At 45.2% G+C, this 19,174-nt stretch overlaps 1 protein-coding gene across 1 annotated transcript in view; it reads right to left on the reverse strand.

Annotated features, from left to right (window-relative positions):
• Positions 1-14,594, reverse strand: part of inpp4aa (inositol polyphosphate-4-phosphatase type I Aa) — a gene marked incomplete at its 5' end in the record, with an annotated part of 23,683 nt that extends 9,089 nt beyond the window's left edge. Inside the window, 10 exons of the mRNA XM_084179841.1 lie at positions 1,582-1,685; positions 3,579-3,710; positions 3,971-4,118; positions 4,411-4,501; positions 5,134-5,242; positions 6,546-6,625; positions 6,791-6,907; positions 12,677-12,795; positions 14,292-14,336; positions 14,492-14,594. Of these exons, the coding sequence (XP_084035967.1) occupies positions 1,582-1,685; positions 3,579-3,710; positions 3,971-4,118; positions 4,411-4,501; positions 5,134-5,242; positions 6,546-6,625; positions 6,791-6,907; positions 12,677-12,795; positions 14,292-14,336; positions 14,492-14,594 (1,048 nt within the window). The remainder of the gene's footprint in view (positions 1-1,581; positions 1,686-3,578; positions 3,711-3,970; positions 4,119-4,410; positions 4,502-5,133; positions 5,243-6,545; positions 6,626-6,790; positions 6,908-12,676; positions 12,796-14,291; positions 14,337-14,491) is intronic.
• Between the last annotated feature and the right edge of the window lie 4,580 nt (positions 14,595-19,174).

Below are 19,174 nucleotides of genomic sequence, written 5' to 3' on the forward strand. Positions count from 1 at the left end.
TAACAGGTCCCCTATCATAGAGACTGATAGATATAACAGGTCCCCTATCATAGAGACTGATAGCATATAACAGGGTCCCCTATCATAGAGACTGATAGATATAACAGGTCCCCTATCATAGAGACTGATAGATTATAACAGGTCCCCCTATCATAGAGACTGATAGATATAACAGGTCCCCTATCATAGAGACTGATAGATATAACAGGTCCCCTATCCATAGAGACTGATAGATATAACAGGTCCCCCTACCATAGAGACTGATAGATATAACAGGTCCCCTATCATAGAGACTGATAGATATAACAGGTCCCCTATCATAGAGACTGATAGATATAACAGGTCCCCTATCATAGAGACTGATAGATATAACAGGTCCCCTATCATAGAGACTGATAGATATAACAGGTCCCCTATCATAGAGACTGATAGATATAACAGGTCCCTATCATAGAGGACTGATAGATATAACAGGTTCCCCTACCATAGAGACTGATAGATATAACAGGTCCCCCTACCATAGAGACTGATAGATATAACAGGTCCCCTATCATAGAGACTGATAGATATAACAGGTCCCCTATCATAGAGACTGATAGATATAACAGGGTCCCCCTATCATAGAGACTGATAGATAAAAAGGTCCCCTACCATAGAGACTGATAGATATAACAGGTCCCCTATCATAGAGACTGATAGATATAACAGGTCCCCTATCATAGAGACTGATAGATATAACAGGTCCCTATCATAGAGACTGATAGATTCATAACAGGTCCCCTATCATAGAGACTGATAGATATAACAGGTCCCCTATCGTAGAGACTGATAGATATAACAGGTCCCCTATCGTAGAGACTGATAGATATAACAGGTCCCCTATCATAGAGACTGATAGATATAACAGGTCCCCTACCATAGAGACTGATAGATATAACAGGTCCCCTATCATAGAGACTGATAGATATAACAGGTCCCCTATCATAGAGACTGATAGATATAACAGGTCCCCTATCATAGAGACTGATAGATATAACAGGTTCCCCTACCATAGAGACTGATAGATATAACAGGTCCCCTATCATAGAGACTGATAGATATAACAGGTCCCTATCATAGAGACTGATAGATATAACAGGTCCCCTATCATAGAGACTGATAGATATAACAGGTCCCCCTATCATAGAGACTGATAGATATAACAGGTCCCCTATCGTAGAGACTGATAGATATAACAGGTCCCCTATCGTAGAGACTGATAGATATAACAGGTCCCCTATCATAGAGACTGATAGATATAACAGGTCCCCCTATCATAGAGACTGATAGATATAACAGGTCCCCTTACCATAGAGGACTGATAGATATAACAGGTCCCCTATCATAGAGACTGATAGATATAAACAGGTCCCCTATCATAGAGACTGATAGATATAACAGGTCCCCCTACCATAGAGACTGATAGATATAACAGGTCCCCTATCATAGAGACTGATAGATATAACAGGTCCCCTATCATAGAGACTGATAGATATAACAGGTCCCTATCATAGAGACTGATAGATATAACAGGTCCCCTACCATAACCAGACTCTCCTTGTACTCTCATCCTCTGAACGTGCAGGTTAGTGGGGATAATTCCCAGCTTCTTCTCTGCTTTCAGAGTGCTGGACTTAAAGAGGGACCTGGAAGAGGAGTAGGTTGGACATGTTATGATGATGCCAACTACTGTACCTGTGCATGTTACTGATAGTCTCTTCCTGTATGTTACTGACAGTCTCTTCCTGTATGTTACTGACAGTCTCTTCCTGTATGTTACTGATAGTCTCTTCCTGTATGTTACTGATAGTCTCTTCCTGTATGTTACTGATAGTCTCTTCCTGTATGTTACTAATAGTCTCTTCAAGCATATTACTGACTGTCTCTTCCTGTATGTTCCTGATGCGTTAGTGATATGAAATACACTATATATGCAAAAGTATGTGGACACCCCTTAAAATGAGGTGGATTCTGCTATTTCAGCCACACCCGTTGCTGACAGGTGTATAAAATCAAGCACACAGCCATGCAATCTCCATTGACAAACATTGGCAGTAGAATGGCCTTACTGAAGTGCTCAGTGACTTTCAACGTGGTACCGTCATAGGATGCCACCTTTCCAACAAGTCAGTTCATCAAATGTATGCCCTGCTACAGCTGCCCCGGTCAACTGTAAGTGCTGTTATTGTGAAGTGGAAACTGCCTCTGGAAGCAAGGTCAGCACAAGAACTGTTCGTCGGGAGCTTCATGAAATGGGTTTCCACGGCCGAGCAGCCACACACAAGCCTAAGATCACCATGCGCAATGCCAAGCGTCGGCTGGAGTGGTGTAACGCTTGCCACCATTGGACTCTGGAGCAGTGGAAACGCGTTCTCTGGAGGGATGAATCACGCTTCACCATCTGGCAGTCCGACAGATGAATCTGGGTTTGGTGGATGCCAGGAGAACGCTACCTGCCACAATAGTACCATGCATAGTACCAACTGTAAAGTTTGGTGGAGGAGGAATAATGGTCTGGGGCTGTTTTTCATGGTTCGGGCTTGGCCCCTTTGTTCCAGTGAAGGGAAATCTTAACGCTACAGCATACAATGACATTCTAGATGATTCTGTGCTTTCAACATTGTGGCAACAGTTTGGGGAAGGCCCTTTCCTGTTTTAGCATGACAATGCCCCCGTGTACAAAGCGAGGTCCATACAGAAATGGTTTGTCGAGATCGGTGTGGAAAAACTTGAGTGGAATGCACAGAGCCCTGACCTCAACCCCATCGAACACCTTTGGGATGAATTGGACCGCAGACTGCGAGCCAGGCCTAATCGCCCAACATCAGTGCCAGACTTCACCAATGCTCTTGTGGCTGAATGGAAGCAAGTTCACGCAGCAATGTTCCAACATCTAGTGGAAAGCCTTCCCAGAAGAGTGGAGGCTGTTATAGCAAGAAAAAGGGGGTCCAACTCCATATTAATGCCCATGATTTTGGAATGAGATGTTCGACGAGCAGGTGTCCACATACTTTTGATCATGTAGTGTATTATATTATAGCCCTAACAGTGTTTATGGAGCAGGTTTCTGATATATGTTAGTGGCATGTTATAGCATATCATTGCATAGCCCTATAAATAGAACACCAAATTTACTTTTTTATTTTATTTATTATGAATATGTCATGTCTACCGTAAAAGTTTATATAAAATACTATGAATTTGGCGTAGTATTTATAGGACTAATCATTGCGTTGTTGTTAACACTCGTTACTAACAACACTGATATTAGTAATATGTTTTTTTAAATGTTTAGGTGCAGCCTTGCAGTCTATTAGGATGTTTTCTGGTATGTTGGTGTACAGCAGTAGAGGCTACTGAGGGGAGGATGGCTCATAATAATGGCTGGAATGGAGCAAATGGAATGGCATCAAACCATGTGTTTGATGTATTTGATACAATTCCACTCAATCCGCTCCAGCCAATACCACGAGCCCGTCCTCCCCAATTAAGGTGCCCACCATGTGGTGTGTACAGTTCTTTAAAGGTTAGGGTGCTAACCTTTATATTGGTGCAGGTCGCTAATGGTCTCCTGGTAGGTGAGGATGATGGTCTGGTACTGAGAAATGATCTCCCTCCTCAGGTTCTCCCAACATGGAGATAACTCCCCCAACTCCTCCAGCTCACATACCCTACACACACACACACACACACACACACACACACATCCACACACACACACACACACACACTCACACACATCCACACACACACACACACACACTCACACATCCACACACACACATACACACACATACAATGTCAGTGATCTACACACATTCGCAGGCACACAAGCATGCACACACACACACACACACTAACACACACACATACTAACACACACACACACAAACACAACCACACACTAACATAGTATAGTATTCTGCGGTACCTGGCAGCGTCCTCCTCCAATAGTAGTTTGACAAACTGTCGAGGGATGTGTAGAGAGAGGACGCTTTCAGCCATCTGCTCTAGGATCCGCAGGTGATTTCCATCCGTGGTGGGGAATCGATACATCCGAGACATGGTGCCCCCAAACACTGACAGCACAGCAAAACACCAGTCAGAACATCTAGCAATCAATTCATAATTAATTACAGAATTGAATAAATGCATTTATCAATGAATCAATTAGCAAATCAATAAATTAATAAGTCAGTGTGTCAGTCAGTCATAATTCCTAAATCTCTAGGAACTCTCAATGTAAACTCTCTGTATGCTAGGAATAAGGAAGGACACATACATACTGTCTCACTATAACACACACTTAAGACAAACACACACTCTCCAATAGAGAATCGCACACTGACACACACTGGAACACACACTCACCAGCCTTCAGCAGTGTGTCTTTGCACAGAGACGCAGACTTGGCCCTGATATTCACTGACTCAGACAGGCTATCATCCACCTGAAGCATTATCTGAGACACACAGGGAAAGGACATCATGATTGTATGATTCATCCTGGATACCCTTCAGTTGACCAGTGACCTGAACCGACTGGCTAAGTGAAAGTAAAACATCCCAGTTTCTACCACGTAAATTTAACCTTTCTCCTTGTCCTTCTAGGCTACTGACCAGACAGGTGAAAGCAATTTGGCTGAGTGCCTAGCAAAGCTGAACACAGAGGTAAACCAAGAGAGGGGAATGGGAAAAGTTGCTGAAAAATAATCCTACGGAGCATGCACACACACACACACATAGTCTGTGGTACATCTTAAAACAAATCAGATAATATGGGCTGAATTAATAAAACTACTCAAAGTAAGTCATATATTTTTTACCAATACGGTCTTCCTTCCTCAGGCAGACCAGGCCAGGCCACTCACCCTGCCGTTGATGGTGTCCTGCCGGGCCATGGCTGCTCTCTGCTCCGTCCACTCACCCTGCCGTTGATGGTGTCCTGCCGGGCCATGGCTGCTCTCTGCTCCGTCCACTCACCCTGCCGTTGATGGTGTCCTGCCGGGCCATGGCTGCTCTCTGCTCCGTCCACTCACCCTGCCGTTGATGGTGTCCTGCCGGGCCATGGCTGCTCTCTGCTCCGTCCACTCACCCTGCCGTTGATGGTGTCCTGCCGGGCCATGGCGGCTCTCTGCTCCGTCCTCTCTTCTATCTGCCAGGCGATGATGGTGATGTTGCCCATGCGCTCGCTCTCCGCTGACCTGGGAATAGACAATAATAGATGTCTGCTGTATAACAATAGCTAAGGGTGTATGTGGTTGTGTGTGTGTGTGTGTGTGTGTGTGTGTGTGTGTGTGTGTGTGTGTGTGTGTGTGTGTGTGTGTGTGTGTGTGTGTGTGTGTGTGTGTGTGTGTGAGTGAGTGAGTGAGTGAGTGAGTGAGTGAGTGAGTGAGTGAGTGAGTGAGTGAGTGAGTGAGTGAGTGTCAGGGTGACCACATGTCCCAGATTGTGACCACATGTCCCCCGTGTCCCGCAACCAAACTATCATGTCCCGCATTTTTTCAATTAAAACACCAACATTGTATCCCGTATTTCAGTCTTCCTATTCAATTCATGAGAATTGACATTCCAACCTGACTCTTTTGCAGTCACATTGCGCTTATTACAAGATATAACCCAGGGCTCGCCAACCCCGTTCCTGGAGAGCTACCCTCCTGTAGGTTTTCACTCCAACCCTGTTCCTGGAGAGTAACCCTCCTGTAGGTTTTCACTCCAACCCCGATCCTGGAGAGCTATCCTCCTGTAGGTTTTCACTCCAACCCTGATCCTGGAGAGCTATCCTCCTGTAGGTTTTCACTCCAACCCTGATCCTGGAGAGCTATCCTCCTGTAGGTTTTCACTCCAACCCTGATCCTGGAGAGCTATCCTCCTGTAGGTTTTCACTCCAACCCTGATCCTGGAGAGCTATCCTCCTGTAGGTTTTCGCTCCAACCCAAGTTGTAAATAACCTGATTCAGTTTATCAACCAGCTAATTATTAGAATCAGGTGCACTTGATTAGGGTTGGAGTGAAAACATACAGGACGGTAGCTCTCCAGGAACAGGGTTGGAGAGCCCTGATTGAACCTATATCATAAGGATGTGGTAGATAAGCCTACTGGTTAAACACTTCTCCAATTGTTGTTGAGATCCAACTCACAATTACAAGTCGGAAACTCGGGCATCATCCTAGAGCTCCGACTTCTCCACCCATTCACATATGTCAAATCCTTTCAGGCTAAATTCCAGATGAACTTGGAGAGGACAGTTAACTAGGCCTACTTACAAAAAGTGTGCTTCTAACAAAGAGCTACAAAAGTAAGTAAATAGCTGTATTAAGGGGTGGAGGGGTGCTGCCAAACAAATGTATTCATGTAGGTTACACTGTCCCGTGAATGTCCCGCAAAATGTTGGTATTTTAAACATGGTCACCCTATGTGTATGTGTGTGTTTGTGTCATGCGTGTGTGTGCGTGTGTCTTTGTGTCTATGTTTGTGTTTGTGTCGTGCATGTGTGTGTGTGTTACCTGAGGGTTAGGTGGAGTCTGTGGTGTTTGTCCTGCAGAAGGTCCTTAACTGGGAACATGGCTGAGCCCAACAGGTACATCTGACACCCAATCACACACACATATCACTATTAGAGCCCAGCAGGTACATCTCAGGGTGGAGTGTTTGGTTAGTTTGGGGCTGAAGAGTTTGGAAGGTTGTGAGATTTTGGGCAGTTGACTGTAATGTGGGAATTGGAGTAGTTAAAGAGGGTGATATTTCGTACCGTGCCTTGGGAGCGGTCCTTGACATCGTACACAGACAGCTTGACCTGCGTCTGTTGAGTGATCAGAGAGTCCTGGAAGAATGCTATACTACTCAGATAGATAGGATTACTGGTACCCTATAGAGAGAGAGCGAGAGCGAGAGAGAGAGAGAGAGAGAGAGAGAGAGAGAGAGAGAGAGAGAGAGAGAGAGAGAGAGAGAGAGAGAGAGAGAGAGAGAGAGAGAGAGAGAGAGAGAGAGAGAGAGAGAGCATGAGAGCTAGAGAGAGAGAGAGAGCGAGAAAGACCGCGAGAGAGAGAAAGAGTGCGAGAGAGAGAGAGAGAGAGAAAGAGAGAGAGAGAGAGAGAGAGAGAGAGAGAGAGAGAGAGAGAGAGAGAGAGAGAGAGAGAGAGAGAGAGAGAGAGAGAAAGAGTGCGAGAGAGAGAGAGAGAAAGAGCAAGAGAGAGAGAGAGAGAGAGAGAGAGAGAGAGAGAGAGAGAGAGAGAGAGAGAGAGAGAGAGAGAGAGAGAGCGAAAGAGAGGGGGGACTTTTGTGATGAATGGCTTAGGCCTATGACCAGGGTGGGAAATTGTGTGTTCAGGATGCTTTGAACACTAAAAATTAAATGACTTTGTTACTTGGAGATGAATTGTAAAGTATGCAAATATATTTTTTTGCATACTTTGACACTTTATTCAGACAGTAATGACATGAGATAGGGAGACAGGCAAATGCTAGAAACAGAGGGAAGGTTGGAAGCAGGGACTGATCCCTGTTCTCAGGTGAAAAGTTGTATGCGACACGTGCCGGGGAGTATTACCACTACACCAAGGCTCTGCACAGGATATTAATGGTTGATGGCAGTGGGTAACCAAATCATAGATTGCCGTCTGCTTGTCCATAGACTGCTTTCAAGGTAAGGACACAAACATTTTGTATTTTGTATTTTGTGTGAACTCTTTAAAATACGGCTGGAAGAAAATCCTGCTTGCTCCCCTGGAGGGTTGGCCACCCCGATCTATGTTTCCCAAGCGCTGGGTGTTTGAAAATGTTCTTGTTATAACAATACATTTCTCAAAATCACCTAACCTTCAAGAAAATATTCAGGTGGTTGAAGATCCTTGCCATCATCTTACTTTACATAGACAAAATATTATGTGTTAATGAGTTGTGAGTCCCCCTACCATCTCTGCCTAGCTTGTGCACAATACTAAAATGTCAAAAATTATATTTGATTCCTGGAGCATTTAATATCCAATGCTTATATGTATGACTTATTCAAAACTGTCCATGAATGGCTGCAAAAATACATAGCCTCATATAATTCCTTTTCAAAGACACAAGTAGGCATATCAGATTTCAAATATGTGATTACACTGGCAACATTGGGAAGAAGCGGAATATTAAAATAAGTGTGGGCAATAACAGCCCATTGTTAAGAAAGATAATTATTCCACTGATCAGACTAAATAAAGTAAATAGCTAATAAAATCTCCTGAAGACAAGATTACATAAATATGCTCCTACACTCAACACAAATTATTTTATATTTATTGTCCTACCTCTAGAATCAAACTTACACTTTTGGGTTCACAATCTGTTAGACACAATTATTTTCATAGATACAAATCAGGTCACCCTACCAAAATTCCCTGCTAAAACATACTGTAGGTCTGTCTACTGCCTTTTCGTTGTCACAGCCTAAATGCAAATCACCAAATGAGCGGACTAATGCAAGTGTAGATTAAAACGACTTTAGTGCATGCTGTGAAAAGGCTGCATTCTGCAATAGGGACGGGAGTAACAGCAACCTAATTTTGCTGACACCATTGTACATAAAACTGGGCTACCGTACTGCTCTTTTCACAGTTTTATAAACTCAGCGGAGAACGTTCTCTCTCCATTCAGTGCCACTCTAATCTTGAGGGGCGTTTCTTTAAAACGTGCATCCAATCCTCTTTATCCTTTACATAACTAGACCAATCATATGCTTCAATGTGCTGCGGTTCACGGTGCTGTAGTAAGACAGGACAATGATAGAGGTGCAGTTCGTGATGTTAAAATGCAGGCGCCGATGCTCCTATTTCTAAACGATTTGGAGCACTGTTGAAAAGTTAACACACTGACTATACAATGGACTGGTTATGTTATGGTTAGGTCAACGTGGTGTAGAGCCGTGTGGTTACTTTATGTTTAGGTCAACGTGGTGTAGAGCAGTCTGGTTACGTTATGGTTAGCTCAACGTGGTCTAGAGCATTCTGGTTACCTTATGGTTAGGTCAACGTGGTGTAGAGCATTCTGGTTACCTTATGGTTAGGTCAACGTGGTGTAGAGCATTCTGGTTACATTCTGGTTAGGTCAACGTGGTCTAGAGCAGTCTGGTTATGTTATGGTTAGGTCAACTGGTGTAGAGCCATGTGGTTATGTTATGGTTAGGTCAACGTTGTGTGGTCCTACTAGGCCTGTTGCAGTGACCGTATTACAGGCGATCAGGAGTCATGAAGGCAGTCAAATTCCACGTGACGGTTTAGTCACGGTAATTAGGCTTCTCCAAGCTCTGATGCTGCTGCTGGTCATTAGTAGCCTACCAAACTTGCTAACTGCCTGGTACTCAGCACTCTATTGTCCCTCTAATCACTCTGACATCAATGCAAATGTTTTTGAAAATTTAATCAAACACTTCATGAGACCACATGAGCTTATGCTGCGCAACATTTCTATAGGCTATGCAATTGCGTGAGAAAACAGAGTGATGGCCGCTAATATAAAGAGGAGGATCCCATCAGCTTTCTATAGGCTAGGCCTACTATATTTATTTCTCAACTTTCCTAATATTAAGCACACTGCTTCTCTTTACAACAGGAGTATAGCCTACCTGGCTGGCATGAAAATAAACCATGTGGAAAAGCGTCCTCCATTCGCTATTTAAATGCATAGATGACATGTTTTTTTCCGCTGCCCCTGTTTCGATATAGGTGCATGATAATGGTCCATTCTAAGTCAAAACAAATGTCACACATATATTATTTAGTACATGTAAAGACAAGATTAAATCAAGAATAGTCTGATGGGGGACAATATTAGCCTATCACTTATTATATATTATCACTTGTGAATGATGCCCAGCATAAGAAACAATGCCTTTTTTTGCGACTTTTTCGAATCATAGTCGCACATCTCATGTAGCCTAGCCCATAGGCCTATATGTTTTATTAAGGTTTGTATCACAACTAAAGTGGCCAAATAATTTCTTTAAATTAAGCACATTAATCCGCTTTACAAGGGGTGTTGAGCCTAGCTGGCATATATAAACAGCGCGTGAGTTTCAAGTTTGGGGAAGATCATTGTCTTCTGTTGAGTCAGCCACATTGTATAAATACGTATTTTTGATGCTAGTGGTTGTATTCATTTGGGATCTATCGCATCCCACAACTGTCCCAGACTATGTTTGGAATATTTATTTATCGCACAGAATAGAATAGGTTGACTTTTGTACTATGGGGGGATAGTAGATTGACATATGCTTTTGTTGTTCGTTAGGACTACTCATCTTGTTGGCTGACGAAAAATAAATGTGGACAAGTTCTGGATAAGGATGCGCATAAGGATGCGCAGTTGCGTCCCGGATGTGTCTGTCTTAATTTGTAGCCTGTGAGAAAGACCCGATCACGTGACGGAGAGCCATGTGACTGAGAGGGCTTCCGATTGCTCAGCGCACTCAGGGAGAAGGGCACAACGCAGCACTCCGGGCCACAAAAGGCATGGATGTTTTTAAGGTGCATTACGGCCACAAAGGGGATGCCGCCGCGAAATTTGAGACATTATCAAGTGCTTCTCAAATTGTGAATGAGAGACTATTGGAGTGTGTACAGCCTGCGCAAAAAACAAAGCAGAGCTCATGCCTTTCAAGCGACTTTTTTAAATCAGAATTAGAATCTCATCATACATTCTTACAATGCATTAAAAAACAAATCATATAGCCCAACGTTTGTAGAACAACTAAAGTTACATAAATAACTCTAAATTAAGCATATAGAAGTATCAATTTCTTTGTTAACCGCTCAACACAGAATAGCCTCATGTGCGCACGCCCTCAAAACGTTTGGAGAAAATATTTATATTTTATTCAGCTTTGTTCAATTATATTCTTCATACTATAAAATAATATAAAAGAATGACACGGAATTATAAGCAAATCTTGTCTACTAAATGAACTAGTGTAGCCCACAGCCATTTGGCATAGCCAGATCAGGACCTAACATAAAAATAGACTACATTTTCTTCAGATCATGCTTCTTTAGACCTGTCTAAAATAAATAATGGATTTATTATGAAGGTGTAGGCTATATTACATGGATTTATTATACGTTTTAAAATGGCTTGTAGGCTATGTGTGGAGGCCAGGAGATGCTAAATGTGTTTATGTTAATTAACGGTCAATTACTGTGACACCGACAGTTATTTGCTTGACTGTCACAGCCCTTGGTCCTATCTCTATGATCTCTGTCTGAGCGTGTTGGTTACGTTATGGTTAGGGCAACGTGGTGTGGAGCCGTGTTGGTTACGTTATGGTTAGGTCAACGTAGTGTAGAGCCGTGTTGGTTACGTTATGGTTAGGGCAACGTGGTGTGGAGCCGTGTTGGTTACGTTATGGTTAGGGCAACGTGGTGTGGAGCCGTGTTGGTTACGTTATGGTTAGGGCAACGTGGTGTGGAGCCGTGTTGGTTACGTTATGGTTAGGGCAACGTGGTGTGGAGCCGTGTTGGTTACGTTATGGTTAGGGCAACGTGGTATGGAGCCGTGTTGGTTACGTTATGGTTAGGGCAACGTGGTGTAGAGCCGTGTTGGTTACGTTATGGTTAGGGCAACGTGGTGTGGAGCCGTGTTGGTTACGTTATGGTTAGGGCAACGTGGTGTAGAGCCGTGTTGGTTATGTTATGGTTAGGGCAACGTGGTGTGGAGCCGTGTTGGTTACGTTATGGTTAGGGCAACGTGGTGTGGAGCCGTGTTGGTTACGTTATGGTTAGGGCAACGTGGTGTGGAGCCGTGTTGGTTACGTTATGGTTAGGGCAACGTGGTGTGGAGCCGTGTTGGTTACGTTATGGTTAGGGCAACGTGGTGTGGAGCCGTGTTGGTTACGTTATGGTTAGGGCAACGTGGTGTGGAGCCGTGTTGGTTACGTTATGGTTAGGTCAACGTAGTGTGGAGCCGTGTTGGTTACGTTATGGTTAGGTCAACGTAGTGTAGAGCCGTGTTGGTTACGTTATGGTTAGGGCAACGTGGTGTGGAGCCGTGTTGGTTACGTTATGGTTAGGGCAACGTGGTGTGGAGCCGTGTTGGTTACGTTATGGTTAGGGCAACGTGGTGTGGAGCCGTGTTGGTTACGTTATGGTTAGGGCAACGTGGTGTGGAGCCGTGTTGGTTACGTTATGGTTAGGGCAACGTGGTGTGGAGCCGTGTTGGTTACGTTATGGTTAGGGCAACGTGGTGTAGAGCCGTGTTGGTTACGTTATGGTTAGGGCAACGTGGTGTGGAGCCGTGTTGGTTACGTTATGGTTAGGGCAACGTGGTGTAGAGCCGTGTTGGTTATGTTATGGTTATGGCAACGTGGTGTAGAGCCGTGTTGGTTACGTTATGGTTAGGGCAACGTGGTGTGGAGCCGTGTTGGTTACGTTATGGTTAGGGCAACGTGGTGTGGAGCCGTGTGGTTAGGTTATGGTTAGGGCAACGTGGTGTGGAGCCGTGTTGGTTACGTTATGGTTATGGCAACGTGGTGTGGAGCCGTGTTGGTTACGTTATGGTTAGGGCAACGTGGTGTGGAGCCGTGTTGGTTACGTTATGGTTAGGGCAACGTGGTGTGGAGCCGTGTTGGTTACGTTATGGTTAGGGCAACGTGGTGTGGTCCTACCTCTATGATCTCTGTCTGAGCGTGTTTGGTCCAGAAGGCCTGGGGAGGAGTTGTACAGCTGACCGCCACAAAGCTGATTGGCTTACGCTCCAACGCTGGAGTGACCAGTTCACTGCAGGCTGGGAATACAACAGAGGACGTGAACATTAAAGGCACAATGTTGAGAGATGGGGCTGGGGAAATGTAAGTTGTAACCACTATCAAATTCATAGATGGAGTAATACAACTTTAGAATTTGTGTTATGATAGGAAAGACAGTTGTATTAACATCATAAGGTTATAAGTTATATTCTTCAAGAATCAATGGGTATGTACAGTGCATTCGGAAAGTATTCAGACCCCTTGACTTTTTCCACATTTTGTTACGTTACAGCCTTATTCTAAAATTTATTGAATTGTTCCCCCCCCCCCCCCCCCCTCATCAATCTACACACAATACCACCTAATGACAAAGCAAAAACAGGTTTTTAGAAATTTTTGCAAAAAAGAAAAAAACACTTGAAATATACATTTACATAAGTATTCAGACCCTTCGCTCAGTACTTTGTTGAAGCACCTTTGGCAGCGATTACAGCATTCAGTCTTCTTGAGTATGACGCTACAAGCTTGGCACGCCTGTATTTGGCGAGTTTCTGCCATTCTTCTCTGCAGATCCTCTCAAGCTCTGTCAGGTTGGATGGGGAGCGTCGCTGCACAGCTATTTTCAGGTCCAGAGATGTTCGATCGGGTTCAAGTCCTGGCTTTGGCTGGGACACTCAAGAACATTCAGAGACTTGTCCTGAAGCCACTCCTAGGTTGTCTTGGTTGTGTGCTTAGGGTTGTTGTCCTTTTGGAAGGTGAACCTTCACCCCAGTCTGAGGTCTTGAGCACTCTGGAGGAGGTTTTCATCAAGGATCTCTCTGTACTTTGCTCCGTTCATCTTTCCCTGCAGAGATGGCTGTCCTTCTGGAAGGTTCTCCCATCTCCACAGAGGAACTCTGGAGCTCTTTCAGAGTGACCATTGGATCCTTGGTCACCTCCCTGACCAAGACCCTTCTCCCCTGATTGCTCAGTTTGGCCGGGCGGCCAGCTCTAGGAAGAGTCTTGGTGGTTGCAAACTTCTTCCATTTAAGAATGGAGGCCACTGTGTTCTTGGGGACCTTCAATGCTGCAGAAATTTTTTGGTACCCTTCCCCAGATCTGTGCTTCGACACAATCCTGTCTCGGAGCTCTACGGACAATTCCTTCGACCTCATGGCTTGGTTTTTGCTCTGACATGCACTGTCAACAGTGGGACCTTATATAGACAGGGGTGTGATCAATGGAAACAGGATGCACCTGAGCTCAATTTCGAGTCTCATAGCAAAGGGTCTGAATACTTATGTAAATAAGGTATTTCTGTTTTTCATTTGTAATACATTTGCAAACATTTCTAAAAACCTGTTTTCGCTTTGTCATTATGGGGTATTGTGTGTAGATGGATGAGGAAAAAATATAATTTAATCAATTTTAGAATAAGGCTGTAATGTAACAAAATGTGGAAAAAGTCAAGGGGTCTGAATACTTTCCGAAGGCACTGTATATCAAAGACAATTTTACAGCAGTGAGAAGTTGACATCAGCATCACCACACTCACCCAGGCTGAACTCCAACACTGGTTCATCTGGGTCCTGACTGTTACCTACAACAACACAGAGATACCGTTTTTTTTACTACAGCTACAGTGACTAACAAGGCAAGTTTATGCACATGCTTATTTTGATAGCCTGCATTAACTCAGTGGGCAAACATACAGAAATACTCTAACTATGGTAACTATAGTAACAGGGCCCTTACCTGCCAGTGTCAGCCCCATCATCTCAGCAGAGAGGTCAAAGGTGTTAGCCCGGTACACGGACCATGGTCGGTGACGCGGGCTAGCCTTCCCCTTCCCCGACATCATGGCTTGGGGGTCAGGGGTTAGGAGGTCAAGTCTGAGGGGAGGTTGGAGAAGAGGATTGTGGGTAAGGGGTGGAGGTGGTTAAGAACACACACCACACGCCCTCCTCACACACTCTCTTCAGATCAGATCCCTGTGTATGTGTTGGAATGATAATTTCCTGTGTTTCTCTTCAGTCTCTGGTCTCTGTCGCGATGAGCTGGAGGGAAAGAGAGAAAATGACAACAAAGATAGGTTCAAATCAAACTTGATTTTATTCAATTCAATTCAATTTCCATTTAAGGGCTTTATTGGCATGGGAAACGTGTGTTAACATTGCCAAAGCAAGGGAAGTAGATAGTAAACAAAAGTGAAATAAACAATAAATATTAACAGTAAACATTACACTCAGAAGTTTCAAAAGAATAAAGACATTTCAAATGTCATATTATGTATATATACAGTGTTGTAACAATGTGCAAATAGTTAAAGTACAAATGGGAAAATAAATAAACATAAATATGGGTTGTATTTACAATGGTGTTTGTTCTATCTATCTCTGTCTCTCTCTCTCTCTCTCGCCGTCTTTCTCGCTCTCTCTAGCTCTCTAGCTCTCGATGCTCTCTCTCTCTCTCTCTCTCTCTCTCTCTCTCTCTCTCTCTCTCTCTCTCTCTCTTCTCTCTCTCTCTTCATCTCTCTCTCTCCTCTTCTCTCTCTCTACTCTCTCTTCTCTCTCTCTCCTCTCTCTCTCTCTCTCTCTCTCTCTCTCTCTCTCTCTCTCTCTCTCTCTCTCTCTCTCTCTCTCTCTCTCTCTCTCTCTCTCTCTCTCTCTCTCTCTCTCTCTCTCTCTCTCTCTCTCTCTCTCTCTCTCTCTCTCTCTCTCTCTCTCTCTCTCTCTCTCTCTCTCTCTTCTCTCTCTCTCTCTCGGACTAAAATCAAATCAAATCCATTTTTATTTGCCACATGCGCCGAATACAACAGGTGTAGACCTTACAGTGAAATGCTTACTTACAAGCCCTTAAACCAAAAAAAAAGTGTTAAGTAAAAAATAGATAAGTAAAGAAAATGCATACAAAAATAATTAAAGAGCAGCAGTAAAATAAAATAACAGTAGGGAGGCTATATACAGGTATTAGCCACCGTCACCATAAAAACAGAATGGTTGGAGTGGATGAACTGTAGCTAAACAGTGTCATGAGTAGCACAATGTCACCACAACACAGCTGCCTCTCCTATGTACATCTTACATCTATACTTTAAAATTGACTTTCCATTCTGGCCTCAGAGTCGGTGCTCCTATATAATTCGTTGTTCTTGATTCCTAACAACACATTTGAATATTCAAAATCTCGGAAACTTCCGCTTTCATGAAGTGATGGGAGAGCTGAGAGGGAAAACTCCAAGCTTCAGAGCCCAGGGGGCCACTGTGCTCCAAGGAATGTGTGGTAAGTTCTAGAAATCTTTGGGTTTTCCAAAAGGAAAGCATCTGACAACAGTGAGTGATTTGGTTGGAAATGAGGAACACAGTGAGGGAGAGGGTCTTTAGTTGTCTGTGCCCTGTGGTGACTGATTTCTATTCTCTGTCTATAAAAAGTGCTAACATATGCAGTGTGAAGAGGCTGAGTTAGGGGAAATGTGACTTTCCACACAGCTGCAGGGTGCGAAGAGGAAGAGAGAGTGAAAAGAAAAGTCAATTTACACTTCATCTTTTATGTCATAGAACTAATGGTACTTGTCTAATTCTCATTATGCATAGTCCACAGGAGGTTGGTGGCACCTTAATTGGGGAGAACGGGTTCGTGGTAATGACTGGTGCGGAATAAGTGGAACAGTATCTAATACATCAAATACAGGGCTTCCATGTGTTTGATGCCATTCCATTCGCTTCGTTCCGGTCATTATTTTTTAGCCGTTCTCCCCTCAGCAGCCTCCTTTGGCATAGTGTTTTACACACAAAGATAGTACAACACAAATGTACATGCACGCATAACCACACATGCAAACAGGCACACATCCCAGTTTGTCACTGCCAGAGAGAACACCTGCTACACACAGCATGAAAAGCAGGCCAAGATCCCAGAATCCTTTGCTCCTCCCTTCCTACCAGCATTAGCCCTGTTCTAAAAATCGGATGGCTACTGGAAATAATCACAGATCCTCTGACATGACTGGATAGGTGAAAGAAATGACTTTGCTTTCACTCCTTTCACTCCTTGTTTATCGTCAAGTCAGTGAGTACTTCAAGTATTGGAACAAGAACATAATGGTTCAAGCAGGCTTCTGTAGGCTATCAAAGAAATGCTCATGAAATCCCATTCATTCATTGTGTTCATCTGTATGCTGCTGCTGCAGTATTTGCCACAAGGGTTGCTTTCATTATCAAAGATCACAGTTACTGTCACGGTTTCGGCCGAGGCTGCTCCTCCTCCTTGTTCGGGCAGGCTTCGGCGGTCGTCGTCCCCGGAGTACTAGCTACCACCGTTCGATGTTTCATGTTTGTTTGGTTTTGTCTGTTTGTACACCTGTCCCTTGTTAGTGTTTGATTTTGTTTCCTATTTAGTTATCGTGTGTTGGGTCAGGTGTTATGTGTGATTGTTATGTCAGCTGTTGGTGGGTTTTCCTCTCATGTTGTTTGTTTTTTGAGAGTCCGCACTGCGTGCGCGTTTCTACTATTTTACGCACTGTTGTGTGTGTGCGTAATTGTTCATGCCTCCCGGTTGGGTTGGCCAGTTACCTGTTTGGAGTTATATTTTTGGATCACTAAAGTCTGTTGACGAACGCCCTTGTTCCTGCGCTTGATTTCTCGCACCACATCCACACTCAGCATTCTTGACAGAATCACACATCACACCATGGAATCAGCAGGAGCAACCGCGCCAACGGACATCATGGAGGACCGTCTTCGTGGGCAGGAGGACAGGATCAACCAGATCGGTCACGCCCTGGATCGGGTGATGAACACTCTCCACTGATGGGAAAGCAGCGGGGTACCCACGCCCCCACCTACCGGACCATCCCCATCGGTCAGTCCTCCTGTTCCCCTTCCGGAACCCAGCGGGATTCGGCTCTCGCTCCCGAGGGCGTACGACGGCTCCGCTGCCGGGTGTCAAGGGTTCCTGCTGCAAGTGGAGCTCTACCTCGCCACCGTACACCCGGCGCCCTCGGGACACGAGAGCGTCTCCGCCCTCATCTCCTGTCTCACCGGCAAGGCGTTGGAGTGGGCCAACGCCGAATGGAGGAGAATAGACGCCGCTACTATTACCTATGCGGAGTTCTCCCGCCGCTTCCGTGCCGTGTTTGACCATCCACCAGAAGGGAAGGCGGTGGGGGAGCGTCTGTTCTACCTCCGACAGGGGATGAGGAGCGCACAGGATTTTGCTTTGGAGTTCCGGACTCTAGCGGCAGATGCAGGGTGGAATGAGCGGGCCCTCATAGACCACTTCCGCTGCAGCCTCCGGGAGGACGTCCAGAGAGAGTTGGCGTGCAGGGATACCACGTTGTCGTTTGACCAACTGGTCGACATGGCCATTCGGCTGGACACCCTGCTCGCCACCCGTGGACGTCCCGGGTGGGGGTTGCCCATTCCACCCTCCGGCACCTCTGAGCCGAGCCCTATGGAGCTCGGAGGTGCTGGCGCTAGAGAACGGAGGAGTAGGAACCCGAGGGGGGCCGTTCCCTGCACCAACTGTGGCCGTGGAGGGCACACCGCGGCTAGGTGTTGGGGAAGGTCCCCCGGTGGAGGTGAAGGCAGGCCACGCATTGGGGAGTCCTCCCAGGTGAGTAGGCGCCCTACTTACCCAGAGCTTTCTGTCGTTCACATAACCTTGCCTGTTTGTTTTCCACAGGTTGCACCTCGTTCCCAGCATAAGGCGCTAGTAGATTCAGGCGCAGCTGGGAATTTTGTAGATCGCCAGTTCTGTGTAGAGTTAGGGAATCCTCTCCTTCCCGTTGATAAGCCTTTCCCTGTACATGCCCTAGATAGCCGTCCGTTAGGATCTGGGTTAATTAGGGAGGTCACAGCGCCCCTTAGGATGAAGACGCAGGGGGGTCATGAGGAGATGATTCAGCTCTATCTGATTGACTCTCCTGCGTATCCGGTGGTGCTGGGACTTCCCTGGTTGATTACCCATGATCCTACTATTTCGTGGCGAGAGAAAGCTCTTAAAGGGTGGTCTGTTCAGTGTGAGGGGCTATGTCTGGGTGTTTCCATAGGGGCGACCTCGGTGGAGAGTCCAAATCAAATGCCCGCACTGCATATTCCCCCCGAGTATGAGGATTTGACACTGGTGTTTAGTAAGACAAGGGCGGCGCAGCTGCCGCCTCATAGACGGGGGGATTGTGCGATAGATCTCCAGTTAGGAGCAGCACTCCCGCGGAGCCATGTGTATCCCTTGTTTCAAGAGGAGAGGAAGGCGATGGAAACTTACATCGCCGAGTCTCTGAGACAGGGATACATACGGGCCTCCACTTCACCCGCTTCCTCAAGCTTCTTTTTTGTGAAGAAAAAATATGGAGGTTTGCGCCCGTGTATTGATTACCGCGGTCTCAATCAGATTACGGTGAAGTACAGTTATCCACTTCCTCTGATTGCGACTATGACG

This window comes from Coregonus lavaretus, assembly GCF_964263955.1.
Source record: "Coregonus lavaretus genome assembly, chromosome: 16".
Lineage (NCBI taxonomy): Eukaryota > Metazoa > Chordata > Actinopteri > Salmoniformes > Salmonidae > Coregonus > Coregonus lavaretus.